This window comes from Sphaerodactylus townsendi, linkage group LG05 (assembly GCF_021028975.2).
Source record: "Sphaerodactylus townsendi isolate TG3544 linkage group LG05, MPM_Stown_v2.3, whole genome shotgun sequence".
In the NCBI taxonomy this organism is placed as follows: domain Eukaryota; kingdom Metazoa; phylum Chordata; class Lepidosauria; order Squamata; family Sphaerodactylidae; genus Sphaerodactylus; species Sphaerodactylus townsendi.
In genome coordinates, this window is record NC_059429.1 from 74,145,968 (window position 1) to 74,161,790 (window position 15,823).

General features: G+C 42.3%; 1 protein-coding gene across 5 annotated transcripts in view; it reads right to left on the reverse strand.

Annotated features, from left to right (window-relative positions):
* Positions 1 to 14,819, reverse strand: part of LOC125432713 (E3 ubiquitin-protein ligase RNF220) — a 98,845-nt gene extending 84,026 nt beyond the window's left edge. For 3 of the 5 annotated variants that reach the window (XM_048496579.1, XM_048496580.1, XM_048496578.1), the window contains exons 1-2: positions 2,641 to 2,790; positions 1,854 to 1,896 (exon numbers count right to left, since the gene is read on the reverse strand). In XM_048496579.1, coding sequence (XP_048352536.1) covers positions 1,854 to 1,896; positions 2,641 to 2,679 — 82 coding nt within the window. In that variant the 5' untranslated portion in view covers positions 2,680 to 2,790. The other 2 variants (XM_048496582.1, XM_048496581.1) reach the window with 2 other exon arrangements.
* Between the last annotated feature and the right edge of the window lie 1,004 nt (positions 14,820 to 15,823).

Genomic DNA, 15,823 nt, shown 5'->3' on the forward strand with positions numbered 1-15,823 from the left:
CACCCAACTGCTGTGAAACAATGTGGCCATATTACAATTTCCAAAATAAACACTGAGAAATGCAAAACTGTCTCCAACAAGAGGAATCTGAACTATTAATATACTGTAAGTCTTTGACAAATAAGCAGAATCATTGATAGGCTGACCCACTTGACTAACAACAATGTCTCCCCCTAAGTATGTTTAGGACATATGGACTGAGTTCAGAAGAGGTGCCAAAAAGATATCAGATGGGGGGAAGGCAACAAAGAAACCTTAATCTTGTATAACATTGCTGCAGATGGGTAGCAGTGTTCACGTGCAGTAGAAGAGTTATAGTTGTGTCCAGTGGCACCTTAAAAATCAACAAGATTTCCAGAATATAAGGTTTAGGAATCAAAGCTCTCATCGTTGGATGACAAAGGGAACATTTGTTCTCAAAATCCTGGAAATCTTGTTGGTCTTTAAGGTACTACTGGACTAGATTCTAGCACTCAATCTTGCACATCATGTGACTCAGACTGCAAGCACAGCAATATAGAACTTGAACTGCAAGTTCTAGTCTGATCCTTAAAATTCTAAAACTTTAGTTTTATAAAGATGTAAGATCACTTCAACTAACATAGCTACTAAGATTATTATGAAAATACCAACATGCAAAAAGAGATTATACATTGAATACTCACAATTGTTTAGAAAATAGTATGAAATGTTTTAGGCGGGTTGGTGTAGTCAAAACAGTGGTAACAGTTCTTGTGAGAACTTATTTAAAAAGTTAGTATTTTAGCAAAAGAACTTCAGCAGCCACTCCGAGAGATCCAGGGGAATATTTGGGAGATGATAAATTGATGGAATTCAACCCTCAATCTTGATTACTACTGTTCCAAAAGCTCTTTCTTACAGACTTTATGACATGTTCCACAGATCTTACAGCTGTAAAGTTTACTTGGCAATAAAGAATTTCCCTCTTTCATACAATGTTATTGCTGACTTTGAATGCCTGAATTTTTATTGATAGAATTATGGATAATAGGGAATTCCTTTATTTTTATGTATTACAAATGACAGAAAGATTAGTAAAATATTTGGTTGAGAATCTACACAAGTGTTAGGGGCCTTTAGCTCATTCTCCCTTTCGAAATATTGCTCTTGTGAGGCAGTGGACCCTCAGAAATAATGTTGGGGAAAATTAGAAAAGTCCCATGGTACTGGGGAAGATCAGCAAAAAATTCCCCTCCCCCCACAGAAATTTTAAGTAGGATTCAAGCCAACAACTCACATTAATCTTTGAATATGAATTCCCACAGTGAATACCTATGCAGTTTTTCCCCACATGAATACCTATGCAGTATTTTCAGCTATTATGACATATAACCTTCAAAACAAACTGAATTAGCAGTTCACAGAATGGTAGAAATTAATCATAACATCAAAAGTTCTGAAAACTATGACTATGTGCATATGCAAATGTGTCCGCACACACATGCACAACACTTTAGTCAACTAAAGAGTTACAAATAATCAAGCTATCAAGTTAATGAAAATCAAGTGAGATATTATAACTTGATACTACAGCTGTTCCAAGAGAGCATTTGATGGTTGTGAATATGCTTCTTGTTATAGGGAAATAACTGATCTAGAATTAGGCTTCAGAGTTGAACACAATTCCAAGGAAAGTAAGCAACACAAGGCTGTTTGAAAGACCAGGCTCATCACAGCCAAAGGAAACATTAATCCAACTACTTTAGGCACTGATAAGGTCTCCTCTAGAAATATGCCCAGCCCTTGCACATTAGACTCTCTAAAGCCTAATGCTTTTAGTCACCATCCTAAAAGACAGAAATAACGTGATACATAATTTTTACCACTCTCACCATTCAGTCGGGTCTGCCTGTTTGTTCTCACTCGGAGAAAGGTCTGCAGGGGGCGGGGGGGGGAGGAAGGGGGGAGGAACAAAGGAAAAAGTTCATTAGTATCCCGTCAATGAATAGGGTGATTTATCTCAGTCTTATACACAATCTTGAAGCATGCTTGAATTTAAAAAAAAAACATACACCAACTTTTTCACTCAAACTAACCTTACCTGGAATACTTCCCTTTACTCTGTTTAAACTGTGTAACATACACACCCTGCAACCTCCTCCAGCCAATACAGAAAAACCCACATTTCCTCTTCATCACATTAAGCCCAAACATTGAGAACACCCTTCCTGTAAACAAACACTGTCTACTTAAATCCCTTGCTAGGCTCCATAACCATCCCTTTACACCATAAGCCCTCAGCAAGACCTATAAATGGCTCAGTATGTACCGTGCTACCTAATTCTAGCAAAACCATGATGTTTCTATACAAACGTAATATTTAACTTTTCTTTCTATATATCAATGTCAAACGACCCGTCCCTGATTTGGCCCGCTCCCCCTTCCGGCTGGCTCTCCCGTTTTGATGTAAAAAAAACCCTCGTTCTCACGCCGCCAGAAAGATGTCCCCCAACCCTTCATTAGAAAACAGCCTTGTCAACGTTTACCCTTTAGATGTAAACAGACCACTCCCGCCTCAAGGTGGGCGGCCCAACTCCCGTTTTGAATGCAAACAACCCTTAGCTATGACCGGCTTTCGCGCAAGGGCGGCCCTTCCCCTCAAACGCGCCCCGTCCGCACCTCCTCCCGGCCACCGGGCTCCCTTCTTTCGCTCTGCATGTCCGGGGATGAGGGCGGATGCGGGCAATGGCCCCAGCACCTGCAATCAGAGCCCCGCCACAACGGCCGCCGCCATGTTTGTTTCAGTCATGTGACGAGACGTCGCTGCGGCCTGCGCGGGGTGAGAGTTCAGGAAGAAGCGGTTCTCATAGCAACCGCCAGGCTTAGCGCCGTTGGGAATTCGGGGTCTCCATTACAAAGCGACCTCACGCCGATCACGTTAATACCACCGGTTCAGGCAAGGCAAAGCAACATCGGGGCGCCACATCTGGACTCCAGAAACGTGGCTGGTGCTCCGCGACGTAACTCCTGAGCGTAAAGCGACAGCATCAGCCCTCACTCCTCAGGAGAGCGACTCCTCTCTTCGGAGACTTTGGGATGGCTCTCGCTCTGAACGGTTGCCTGTATTTTGAAGAGCTTTAAGAAGAAATTTGCCTGGTGTGACTTCCCTCGTCGCTGCAGCAGTGATGGTGGGAAAGAAGCCTCAGCACGTAAAATTCTCCCTTCTGCAGGAACGCTTTCAGGATCTGAAACTGGCAGCTGTAGTGTAACTACCTTGAGTCTTGCAAAAGGAAGCCAACTCGGTATTCTGTATCACTTTGGTGACCATTTTCCAGACTTGCTTACACAGCAAAGAGTCACATTATTTGGAACATTAAGAAGCCTATAAAATAATACGGGTAAAGATAATGACCCAGAACTGATATCCAGGTGCACTTATGAAGCTAGCTCCTTGCACAAGTTGCAATAAGTTGGAAATGCAGCCTTTTTAAAATAACAAATTAGCTCCATATATAAAGATGTGTCTTGTCACTATAATAAGAAATGGCTTAGATTTTTTTACATATAATAATAATTGGATCCAAGAAATTGAGAGACCGCAGGCTCGACAAACTGTGAAAAGTCCTTTTCTGAAGTTCTAAATAGCAATAATTATAGCAACTGGAATGGCAAAATATATATTCTAGTACAGGAATCATTTAGGCTTAAGCAATCTGAACAGTCTGACAGCATTCAGCTCTGGTGAACAGAAGCTCTCCGTGAGGGCAATATGAAGATAAATATCTTTCCAAGAACAAAATCATAGTGGACAAATGTATTATTGTATTATTTTATGGCTTTGAACTCAGTCAGTGGTTGCAAGGAGAAATCTGTTGAGTGGTCTTTAGGTTGAGTGGTCTAGATCCTGCATACACTTAGGAAAGCGCTTCACTTTGATCTGATAAACAATCCTGCTGAAGCCATCAAGGTTATATAAGTGTTTAAAGCCAAATGTGTTACAGTAATGCAGTCCTGAGACCTCAATTGCTAACCCCATCAACCCTTTAAAATTTGTAAGCCTTTTCAAAAGTTTTCTCCTAGACCTCTGAATTACTTCAGTATATTGCACTCCCCTACGCTTTTCTATAAATCCAATCTGTACATAAGGGAGGACTGCAATCCAGATATACACAGGTGTACACCTTGCACCCCTAATCAGCTGCTGCTACATATCACAGATGTTGAGAGACTGAACTTGTAGTAAAATACATATTACTGATTTTTCGAGAAGAGAGTGTGAAAAAGCAGCCTGCTTGCTTCAAGCAGTCTCGGCTGGCAGCTTCGTTCTAGTACACTGAGTTTGCTATGTGAGTGTTTTATTAACCTCTTGTTTAGAAGCTTCATCCACATTATCTGATGCACTTGAGTTACCAACAGACTATCCCTCAGTGACTCCAGCAAGAACCTAGCACATCAACAATTTACTAGTCTTCATCTTTCTGGGTACAAAATGCTGAAAAAATATCTTAGAGTTTAGGGGTACCACTGGGAATTCTTTCACACTGTACTGTTTAAGCACATCTTCCAAGAATATTTGTGTTAAGAATTTGAGTTGAAGGATTGAAAAGCAGGGCTTATAAAAAACAAGCCAGCACAAACCTGAAAAAAATGTATTTTGTACTTCCCTATATATACTTGTGGCAAAAATGAGGGTGTATAATAGTGAAGATAATGCATCAGTTATTTTTAGGGATCATACTATGAAACACTAGCAATATTTGTGAAAGATGAAGTGACTGAATACGACTATATTTCTACGGGGAAAAACATAGGCTACTAATTCTGTTATGGGTAGAATGTAAGTGGGCTGAATGAGAATGGTTCCTTTCCTTGCCCCAGTGCTCCCCCCTCCCCCCCACAGACCTGGGATGCAAGTAGGGAGATGGTGAGATCTGATTTTTAATGGGTTCTTCTGCAGGCAGACTGCACTCTTACAAAGCTGCTCCATTCTATTTACTGCCCAAAACCCAGGTCTGGAATATTGGGGCCAGACTGTCTAGTGCTGAGCATCATCCTTTCATATTTATTACAGTTAAAAATATGAATATTCTATATTATCCAGAATCTCACCTAAAATGATTTTCTATGTTAAAGAAATAGATGCTAACACTCTTTAACACTCTTTAACACTGTTCTTTCTTTCTTTATAAGGAAACAGTCATGTCATTAATCCTATTCAAGCACATAGAACTAGGAAGAAAGGACATGGAGCAAAAATCCCATTTTCAAAAGCCATGCTGCCATCCTTATGTTATTTTAAAAAAAGATTAATGCAGCCAAAACAACTTCAAACATCTCATTTACCTACCTGCATCTCTGCTTTCCTTCATTTCCACTATTCAACTACACTGCCGTTAGCATTTTTCTAACTTGATCACTCAAAAAATGTAACTGCCAGTTTCATTTCCTGTCTCTAGAAGCAATATAAGGCTCCAGGGTCTGAACTGCAATTGCAAAGGGGAAAATTTCAGTTGCTACAGAATCTGTTCCCATTATTTTCTGCTTAACGCTACAAAGATATTCATACTAGGGTCAAGCTGCACATGTTGTTAGAGTCCTGTGATTGGAACTCACAACATGGATTGGGGACCTATAAAGCAGGTGATTTGTATATGATATGGGTTAGGTCCAGTGCTAGGAAGAGGGTTTTAACTCATTCCCCCACAACACTGTTCCAATTGAATATCCCTCCCTGAGCCACTTTTAAACCCTGATAATGTAAAAAGATAGATAACTGTACTGTGCCTATCTTCTTTCTCCAAAAGAGGTAAAAGCAGCAGGGGAAAATTTCAATTAGGGAAACAATGCAAGGGATAGGAAGAGTTTAAAAAAATTCCTTCCTCAGCCCAATTCATATTGGGCTCCCACAGCTAAATTTTAGGGCCAAAGAACACATTGGGAGTTCTAGTCACAAAATTCCAGCTTCACATGTTGTTTGAGCTGTTGCTTTCTCATTTTAATCAAGCATAGGTGGAGCTATATGGTTTTGGTTTAAACCGGTACATAAATAACATAAGTAATGGTGTATTTCCCTTTTCTGTGGAGAGGTTAGAACTGAATGGACCACAGTTAACTACTAGTTTTTAAGCATGCAACCTGAACTAAAGAAAGCTAAATTGGTCTTTTTCTGCAAGACCAAATGCAAGCAATGTTTTTATAGTGCAACCATGTCAGAATTATCTGGTCTAGTTATTCCACCTTTAATTCCCTAAAGGCTAAAAGCTCTGTTTGAGAAGGGAACTGTCCCGTCAACACTAGTTTGAAAAGCAGACAGGAATGACATTTCTGAGCACAGATTTAAATGGATCTCTGCTCCATGCTACATTCAGTCACAAATAATTCTTAGCAAGTTTGCATGAACAGTTCAACTTGCTTTTTTTCTGTTACAAACTGTGCCTGACACACTGTCCACGAGACAGCAGGAGCAGCTGGCTGTTGAAGTTATGTACCCAATGAAGACATATCAGCTGACTGACTGATATTCTGTACATAGGCAAGGCTTCAAGAGTTGTATGCTACAATGCATTGCATCAGAGAACAAGATAATTCTTGTTTCACACACTATAGTGGAAACACAGGCTGTTGGCAACTGGTTGTTCCACACACTTTTTAGCTGTCCATGTTTATTTATGCTGAGTTTAATAAGGTTTAATCCCCTTACTTGTTCACTTAGACTGAGCCAACTATATAGGTGCAACTAGGTACTAATATGCACAAGATGCAATCCTAAAAACATTTTCCTGGGAATAAGTCCCAAGAACATTTTTGAGTACACCTACTTAGGATTGCTTATTCTTATTTGAGGAGAGGAGGAAATTCCTATCATTTTCCCACATTCCTTAGAGTCAGGATATTTGGTCCTTTTCTTCATGGCCCTGAGGAGAGGAGTACCTCCTTCTTCAGTTCTTTTCCTGCCTCCTTTGCAGAATTTAAAGGAGTTCTGATTGCATTCTGGCCTTTTTTGACAACAGAGTTCCTTTTGGTCATTTTTTCTTTCCCTTCTTGTGCCTTACCATGTGTTTTCTTCTCTATTGTCTGTGTTGGGAAAAAATCCTTGTTTGTTCGTTTCACCTGCACCTCTGCTGAAGTGACTAGCTGCCCAGAAACCCTTGCAGCTATGTCGTTTGCATCTTAATTGCCTGAATTTGATATAACTTGCACACTAATAGGAGACTTAGTTATCATGTTGGACAACAGAGGGCTCACAGTGTCCACAGCAGAGCTTCAGACTGAAACTGAGAGCGCTTCAGAAGCTGCAAGAACTTTCATGCTCCTCCCCATGCATTCTTTGTTGACAAACGCAAACTGATTAGAGTGTGCAGGTCAATCTTGCTTCCCTGGCCCTTTGGGAGGAGGTGGAGACACCATGGTTGCCCGACTGGGTTTTCTGTAATGGCTGACCAACTTTCTAAATTACAAGAATGTCAGAACAGAGCAGTCTCAAGGGAGAAAGAGGTGCCACTCTTCAGATGTGCCCCCCCCCCCCATATTTGCCCTAAAAGGCATTTTACTCAGGGAGTCAAGGACTCTTTAAGGGCCAGGCTCAGATCACCCAAAAAAATTTTTGGCCTACTAAAGTGGCACAAAACTCCTCCCCGCTTCATCCTCTCACACTTCATCTCCAAGGTCTTCCCAGCTTGGGGAGATTTACAACCCTGATTCTGAGCGCTCTGACTAATGTGATTTCCCCACTGAGAAATTAAAGGTGGATACAACCAGGTTTCAAAAGAAACAGCACCTTTTCATTGTGGTTTCTCCCTCCCCACTGCAGTGTGTGTCTAGTGAAGACCTCAATGTCTATCGCAGTTTCGAGCAATGCAACACTCCCCACGATCGTGCGAATGCACAATCTGCTCAGAGGTGGTTTTTCCTCATCCTGATTGGCTGTTGCACTGTGTTGGGGCGGGATTTTTTAAAAAACCTTTTTTAATGCGCAGCTATGTCACCACACACATGCATAGATAGAACGATAGCTGTTTTTCACGCTAAGCTTTGTTTATGCGCGGCTTCGACTATTTTCGGCACTCTACCCATGCAGCTGCACTGGCACGAAAGTCTAATTTTAGTTTACAGTTGGCACAGAAATCATGTTCTATGCAAGCACGTTTCAACATAGCTGCCACCGGCACTAAAACAAAAGAAAGGGCTGCGCACGCATTACACACAGCCCACTGCACTCTGATTGGCTGGAAGGCTCCACATCACTCCCAACAGTGGGAAAACGTACATTCAACCCCTGAATCTCCCCAGCGATCTGGCTTCGGCATGTGTTTTTAAAAAGGAGCACTTCCATGTAGGTTCTTAAAAAACACGTGACAAGGGGGAGAGGGAGCACCAGAACCGGGACAAATCCATGTTCGGCAGTTAATCAGTGAGGAGTTCTTGCTGAAACCATGATATTTCACGTATCACGCGATTAATTGACCGTGGGTAATCGACCTTAGACAGGGAGGAAGTAGAACTACTGGATGAAGAGCCTCTTCAGCAGGCCGGGTCTCACAGAATGTTTTCTCATTATGAGTGGCTGCCATTACTCTACAGGGTCCTAAAGATCCTGCAACTTTACACCTCAAGGGAGATAAAGAGCCTGATGAGATTGAGGGTCAGGTCACAAAAGTGTTGGGTATGTCCAAAACCATAGGCTCTATTTTTCCTTTTGCTTACTTTTTCTCTAAAATGGTCAAGGAGGAAGGCAGTGAACCTTCAGGTCAGCACTTCCACATCGGAAAAGTTATACTCCTTTCTACCAAAGATTTCTTCTCTCCTCAAAATTCCTGTGGTAGATGCCCCGGTAGTCTGTCTCACTTCAGACATGACCTTACCCAAAGAGGGGAAAAGTTTCTTAAAGGATTCCACAGTTTAAAAAGGGAGGCAGCCTCATGCAGTGCTCATAAAGTGATGGCCTATGCTATTACAGCTTCAGCTGCCACCCTCCCTCAAAGTTAGTGTCTCCTTTTTGTGGGTCTGCAAACTCTTAAGGGAAACTATCAAGGTAGCTCACTAGCTACCTCTCTAGACTACAGAGAGCTCCAACCTCCATGATTGATGCCAGTTTCAATTCTATGGCCTCCATTGCAAGGTCAAGGAGGAATTTATGGCCAAAGGATTGGACTGTGGATGCTATTTCCAAAGCTAATGTTGTCACATGGTCTTGCTTCGGGGATGATATGGCGATACCCTGGTGATATCCTTATAGAGCAGTGGTGGCGAACCTATGGCATGGGTGCCAGAGGTGGCACTCAGAGCCCTCTCTGTGGGCACACGTGCACAGAGTTTTTTAATGTGCTAATAGTGTAATTATTTCAGGGAGATTATTAGCATTAAACCTTAAGACCTAGTTTTGAGGAAGCAGTGTAGGTAACCCTGTTAAGCGCTGTTAAATCCTACTGATTTTCATGGGAAGAACGAAAGCGTGATCCTTTACCTGGAAGTAAGCTTGGTTGCTGGGGTTTGCTTCTGAGTAAACCCTCCTAGGGTCGTGATTCACCCGTTCGAAGCGTTGCACAGTTGCTTCAAATCAAAGCTTTCACCGACTATGACCAAGCTTACTCCCAAGTAATGCGTGCCTCGGAGCCAACTGTTTTTTCTATACTAAAACCTCAGTATTCAGGTTAAATTGCCATGTTGGCACTTTGCGATAAATAAGCGGGTTTGGGGTTGCAGTTTGGGCACTCGGTCTCGAAAAGGTTCGCCATCACTGGTCTAGAGCATTTTGTGTTCCTTTTTTCCTAGAGATTTATGCGCATCTCTGGAAGACGCAGCCCCGGTATCCAAAGGCAGTGCCGGCACCATGAAGCAGATATGAAACGCTGAGCCAGGGTGGATGCATTTGGACAGTTGCATAGAAATAGCTGGCCGACTCCCTTTACGTGGAATCCCAATATTGGGAACCGCTGGGGAAGACGAGACCTCGAAGGATCTGATCCAGATTTGGACAGCGTGGAACCCAGTCTGTTCGGAGGGAGACGGCAAGCGGGCTTTTCCCCGGATGGCCTTAACTCAGTGGTGGCGAACCCACGGCACAGGTGCCAGAGGTGGCACTCAGAGCCCTCTCTGTGGGCACGGGCAAACAGAGTCGTCCTCCCCCCCACACATCTAGGCTGGCCTGGGCCGCTGGGCTCCATTATTAGCATTAAAACGAAGACCTACTTTTGGGGAAGCAGTGTAGGTAACCCTGTTAAGCGCTGTTAAACCCCACTGATTTTCATGCAAAGAACTAAAGCGCTATCCTTTACCTGGGAGTAAGCGTGGTTGCTGGCAATGTGGCTTGCTTCTGAGTAAACCCTCCTAGGGTCGTAATTCACCTGTTGGAAGAGTTGCACGGTTGCTTCAAAGCAAAGCCACCGACTACCACCAAGCTTACTCCTGAGTAACGCGCGCCTCAGAGCCAACCGGTTTTTCTAAACGAAAACCTCAGGTTAAATTGCCGTGATGGCACTTTGCGATTAATAAGTGGGTTTTGAGTTGCAGTTTGGGCACTCGGCCTCGAAAAGGTTCGCCATCACTGTTATAGAGGATAGAGATATGGTGATATCCTTATAGAGACCAGGGATAAAGAGAAGGCTATACTTTCCCCCTCCAAGAATGAGGACAGGCAACAGTAGGGGATTTTACTCTCTGTCCTTTCACAACTACATAACTCTTCCCAAATTCCACACATTCTATAAGACCTGCCTGGTCCAAGTCAAAGTGATCCATCAGATCCAACTGTTAGTCCCTCAGGGCCAAAACTTAGACAACACAGGCAACAGACCTCACCCACAGAGCACCTGATACTAGGCTTCCAACCAGCGGACGGCAGATCTCAGCTCTTCTGACAAAACTTTAGTGTCTCCATTTTGTTTTGTTTTTTGTACACAACAAATTTGTTCAGAAATTTTAAGTCCAAGATAGACCTCCGATTCTTTTTGGGAACAGCAGCAAAGCTGAATACCTTTGATACAAGGGAACAGGCTCTGTGGTGGCAATCTCTAGGAGATAATGGGTGACCTCTAGTTTTGCAGAACTGTTGGAATGAGTAGAGTCTAAGGCTGTTTCTGCATGGCCAGAGCAGTGGAGCTGCCTTGGCATGATTCATGCCGATACGAGCCCCGGGCTGTTCACATGAATGGCCACGCTGGCTGCGCAGCTGGTGGAGTAGGCTCCACACAGCCGCGTAGCCCCCCCAACACCTCCTTACCTCCTTCTGGCTTCTGTCGATCTGTGGAGGCCAGGGAACACACCCCCATGGCCAGAGCGACAACTGCAGGGACGGAGGCCACGAGGCATGTCCCCTGGCCTCCACAGAGCGACGGAAGCCAGGAGAAGGTAAGGAGGCATTTGAGGCCAGCGCAGGCAGAGGCGTACCTAGGCAAGCTGGAGCCCTGGGCAAAACCTGAGTTTGATGCCCCCCCCCCATAGTCAGCCACCCTCCCCCAGCATGACCAAGCAATGATTTTTTTACACCAGATCATTTCAAAGTCACCATCACATTATAGAACATCATTCAACTCACAAATCTGAACACAGCAATGGGCCATGCCACACAGCAGAAATATTTTTTGGAAAACATTTTCAGAATGCTTTCAAAATGTTTTATTACTGCTATGAAAACATTTTATGGTGTTTATTCAGTCCCCACAATTGGGGAAAACAGCATCACTTTCAATGTTATTTAAACTGGGGACCCCAGATTCTCCCATTAAGGTGGATTTAAAAGGAGAATCTGGGCTCCCTAGCTTAAACAAATGATGCTGGAATCCACCCCCAAACAGCATCATTTTCAATGGTGTTTAAACTAGGGAGCCCAGATTCTCCTTTTCAATCCACCTTAAAGGGAGAATCTGGGGTCCCCAGTTTAAACAACACTGAAAGTGATGCTATTTTGGGTTGGATCCCCCCCCCGAAACAGCATCTCTTTCAATGTTAAAACTGGGGATCTCAGATTCTCCCTTTAAATCCATGCCAAAGGGGGTGGATTTAATAATAATAATAGTAACAATAACAACAACAATCTTTATTAGGCATTGAGAGAATAAAAGAAAGAAAGAAAACAAGCATTGGCAGGAAGGGAGTGGATTTAAAAAGAGAATCGGGGGAAATTTAGGGGTGCCTGTTGTCAGGGGTGCAATTATTAAGATAGCAGTACCAAAATTTCAGAGTATCTTCATGAGACCCTACTGATGATACCACCCAGGTTTGGTGAAGTTTGGTTCAGGGGGTCCAAAGTTATGGACCCTCAAAAGCATAGCCCCCATCTCCTATTAGCTCCAATTGGAAACAATGGGGGATGGGACATTCCCTTTGGGAGTCCATAACTTTGGACTCCCTAAACCAAACCTCACCAAACCTGGGTCATATCATCAGGAGAGTCTCCCAAAAAGTCCCCGAAATTTTGGTGCTGCTAGCCTAAAATCCACGCCCCCTGCAGGCCAAAAACAGAAAAAACACTGAAAACACAAAATCCTTCACAAATGAACTTGCAATTTTGTCGCCCACCACAAGGTCGCGCCCTGGGCAGCTGCCCACTTTGCCAAATGGGAGGAACGCCTCTGAGCGCAGGGAATACCTTGGCTTCCACCCGGTGCTGTTCGCTCGGTACTGGATGGAAGCCGGCGTATTCCAAAAACCTCGCTCCCCGAGCAAGGTTGGAATACATCATTTGGGGGGGGGGGGGGGGGCAAAGAGCGGCGCTGCACCGTTTTGGCAGCACCGCCTGCACAAACAGTCCCCCTCCAAACAATGTTTTACTGGGCCAGAATCGGTGATTCCAGCCCGTGCAGAATTGGCCTGTGAAGCTCTTGTGCAGGGAAGAAACAAATTTGCTGGCAATTTTCATCAATTTGCTGGCAAAGTTCATCATTTTGATTTTAGTGGTTTTAGTCTGTTTTTATAAGTAAGTTGTTGATTTTATGTATTAATTAGTTGTTTTAAAATGTTGTGAGCCACCCTGAGTTGGGGAGGATGGAATATAAATTGAATGAATGAATGAATTCCCTTTCCCATCACACTACGCACTCAAAAGGGCTGTGCAAGTGCCATTTTCCATGTCTGGGGGGCTGCACATGCTGCCACCTCATGGGCAAATCACATCCCATGGTCAGGAAAATGGGGCAGGAGGAGCTGAAGTCCTTGTTTCCGCCACACCATAATCCCAATTCCAATTGGGATGCTTCAGAATGGGCAACTCATACTGTCATCTGGCTGTAAGTCCTAGTGGTGATCATACATTACATATAGTCTTAGAATAACCAGCTTTTCAAATGCTTTATAAAATGCAGGGGTAGGTATCAGTTAACCACAAAGTGGTCATTTGTAAGTATACTGTGATGATCTGCATCTATTCTTAAAGCTTGTTGGTCCATCCTTAGCAAAATTGCTTGCAGCATAACCATAGAAGCAGAAATTTCTTTGCCAGACCCTCGCTAGTATATAGTATATTTTCCAACAGATCATAAATGTCACAAAATTACCAGCACTGCAGTTTTAAAGAAATATATAATCAGGGCATGCATCCAGAACATGGAGAGCTCAGCTAGTAGCCCTTGGAGTCAAGGGAAGAATTTTTCTATTGGAATGGCACTTATAGGGGATTTAACTTTGATGTCTGTGTATTTTCCTAGCCAAACTCATATTCTTCTTAAGCATTACAGTTGTTTTGTACTGCTCTGGATTGTAATTTCTAAAGTAGAATAAATAGCTCCAATTTTTAAAAAGGACCATCTCCCTATACAAGAAAATTATAATTTCTATTGTGCCTTTGCATCAAAAATCATGAGCCTTCATGAAACATATCTTTTCTGTTATGAAAACCCAACAAAATTAAAATAGGAATATTTCATTGTGCAGAGAAGAATAATGATAGAAATCCTGTTATCTACATTTGACAACATACAGTATAGTGGTATTTTTTAAAAAATATGACCTTTGCAAAATTTAATGAGTTTGAATACTTTTGATATCTGAGATCTGATTTATAATGTGAACTATGCCAGTAGTTCAGGACTGATCATTTACTGGTCCTTCAATAGATACAGCACTACTGTGACATCCTATGATTCGTTGACCTGGTTTTGCATTGCTGCTTTCTAACTAGTAAACTACAGACCCCATAAATATGGATATTGTGGGCATCGGCCCACGAGGTCTGTTTTTTAAATTAAATAATACCAAAGTCCAAGCATGTAAAAATATAATAGGGAACAAAGGAGTTAATTTCAATAGTGGATACTGAATATGCAAGGGATTCATTGTAATACCAAGTGATTTCCAACATAATTGGGCAGTACTGCTATACCTGAGCCCGTTTCATTTGTCAAATCAGTTTTCTTTTCAGAGTTACAGAGTTTTTTGTATGAGGTCCCACAGGTCGTGACTTTTTCACATTAACATCAATAATAAAATAATCTGGCTAGATATCTTTTGAGGAAGAAAAATGGTCACATATAATTGTGTTAGTCCGCATTGTTCCTTCAAGTGTCATCATGTTTCCAGAAACAGAGGGATAACACTTATATTGGGTTAAGGACACTAGCAAATTATCAACATCCATATACTACATAATTTTCCAACAAGGTTCCAAGCATGCAGTGATACACACTAGAACACATAGAATATTATAACCCCCAAATTACTACTGGAATGGAAGAAATTAGGATTTGCACTGCCACTAAAATAATTGGTAGAGCCACTTAGCAGCTTTTGGTTTCCAGTCATCAACGGAGTTCTTCTGGCAGCTCTCTCTCACCTGGTATCTGTCTGAGTGATGAATATCATCTGAAGAGTGAGGTGATGCTGTTGGAGAATCTCCTTCTCGCTTGATTGAGGCCGACAACAAAATTGACTGTAGGAGAAAGAAGGGTGGGGAGGTGGAGAGGCAGTTAATGCAAAATGTTACTTGTTCTCAAGGAAAAAAACTAGCAACAGTTATAAGGATGATAGACGCTCATCAGGAAAACATTAACACCAACAGCCTTACCTCTGAGAGTTGTGTATGTAATCTTTATGATGGTGAATAATATTCAAAGTACTGTATATGTGAAGTGAATATATTTGTAGAAAGTTTTACTAAGTGTTCGTGAACAATATATTTTTGATAATACAGTAGTATGGTATTTCTTTCATTTCGGACATTTAGTGTACCACTCCCCTTTTGGATTGGATTGTTTCACTACTGAGAGGGACAACTCCTAGGTCAGGTTGGCATGTGCTGTGCTAGTTTTGAGAGGATAATACTAGAAGCTAGTCAGAAAGCCAAAATTTCACCCATCTACATCACTAACGTGGATGGGAACAGCCATTCTTGTGTCTCCGCAACTGACTGCATAAGACCTTTATGGACAAGGTGCTTTGGTCATGTTCCTCCTTTGACCTTCATGGAGCTCACTGATTTATGCTAGTGGTAAACACTGCTGTAATATTTAGTTCTGTTACCTTCACATGGGAACTCTTTCGTGATAACAGCACCTGATATCATAAACAGATGGATTGTACGTACCGCTTCTGTCAAGAACTATTGCCAACAGGGCAAAAATACTATACACACAACAAGGTAAGATGTTAGATAGTTTGAAAAAAAATTAGGATGACTGGATAGGTGACAAACCCATATGAATAATGCTCTCCCATAATACTGTTTAGTTTCACTGTCATGGCTACTAGAATTTACATGAATATAAATAACTTTAAGTCCCACTACATTGTTTATTGGAGGTCTTTGCTGTGTGACTGAATTGCTTTTGTAACCTGTCTTGATTTTCACATTTTGTAATCTGCCTTGAGACTCAGTAAGAAAGGTGGGCTATAAACGAAGTTAACAATAGCTTTAACATGAAAGGGTAATCTG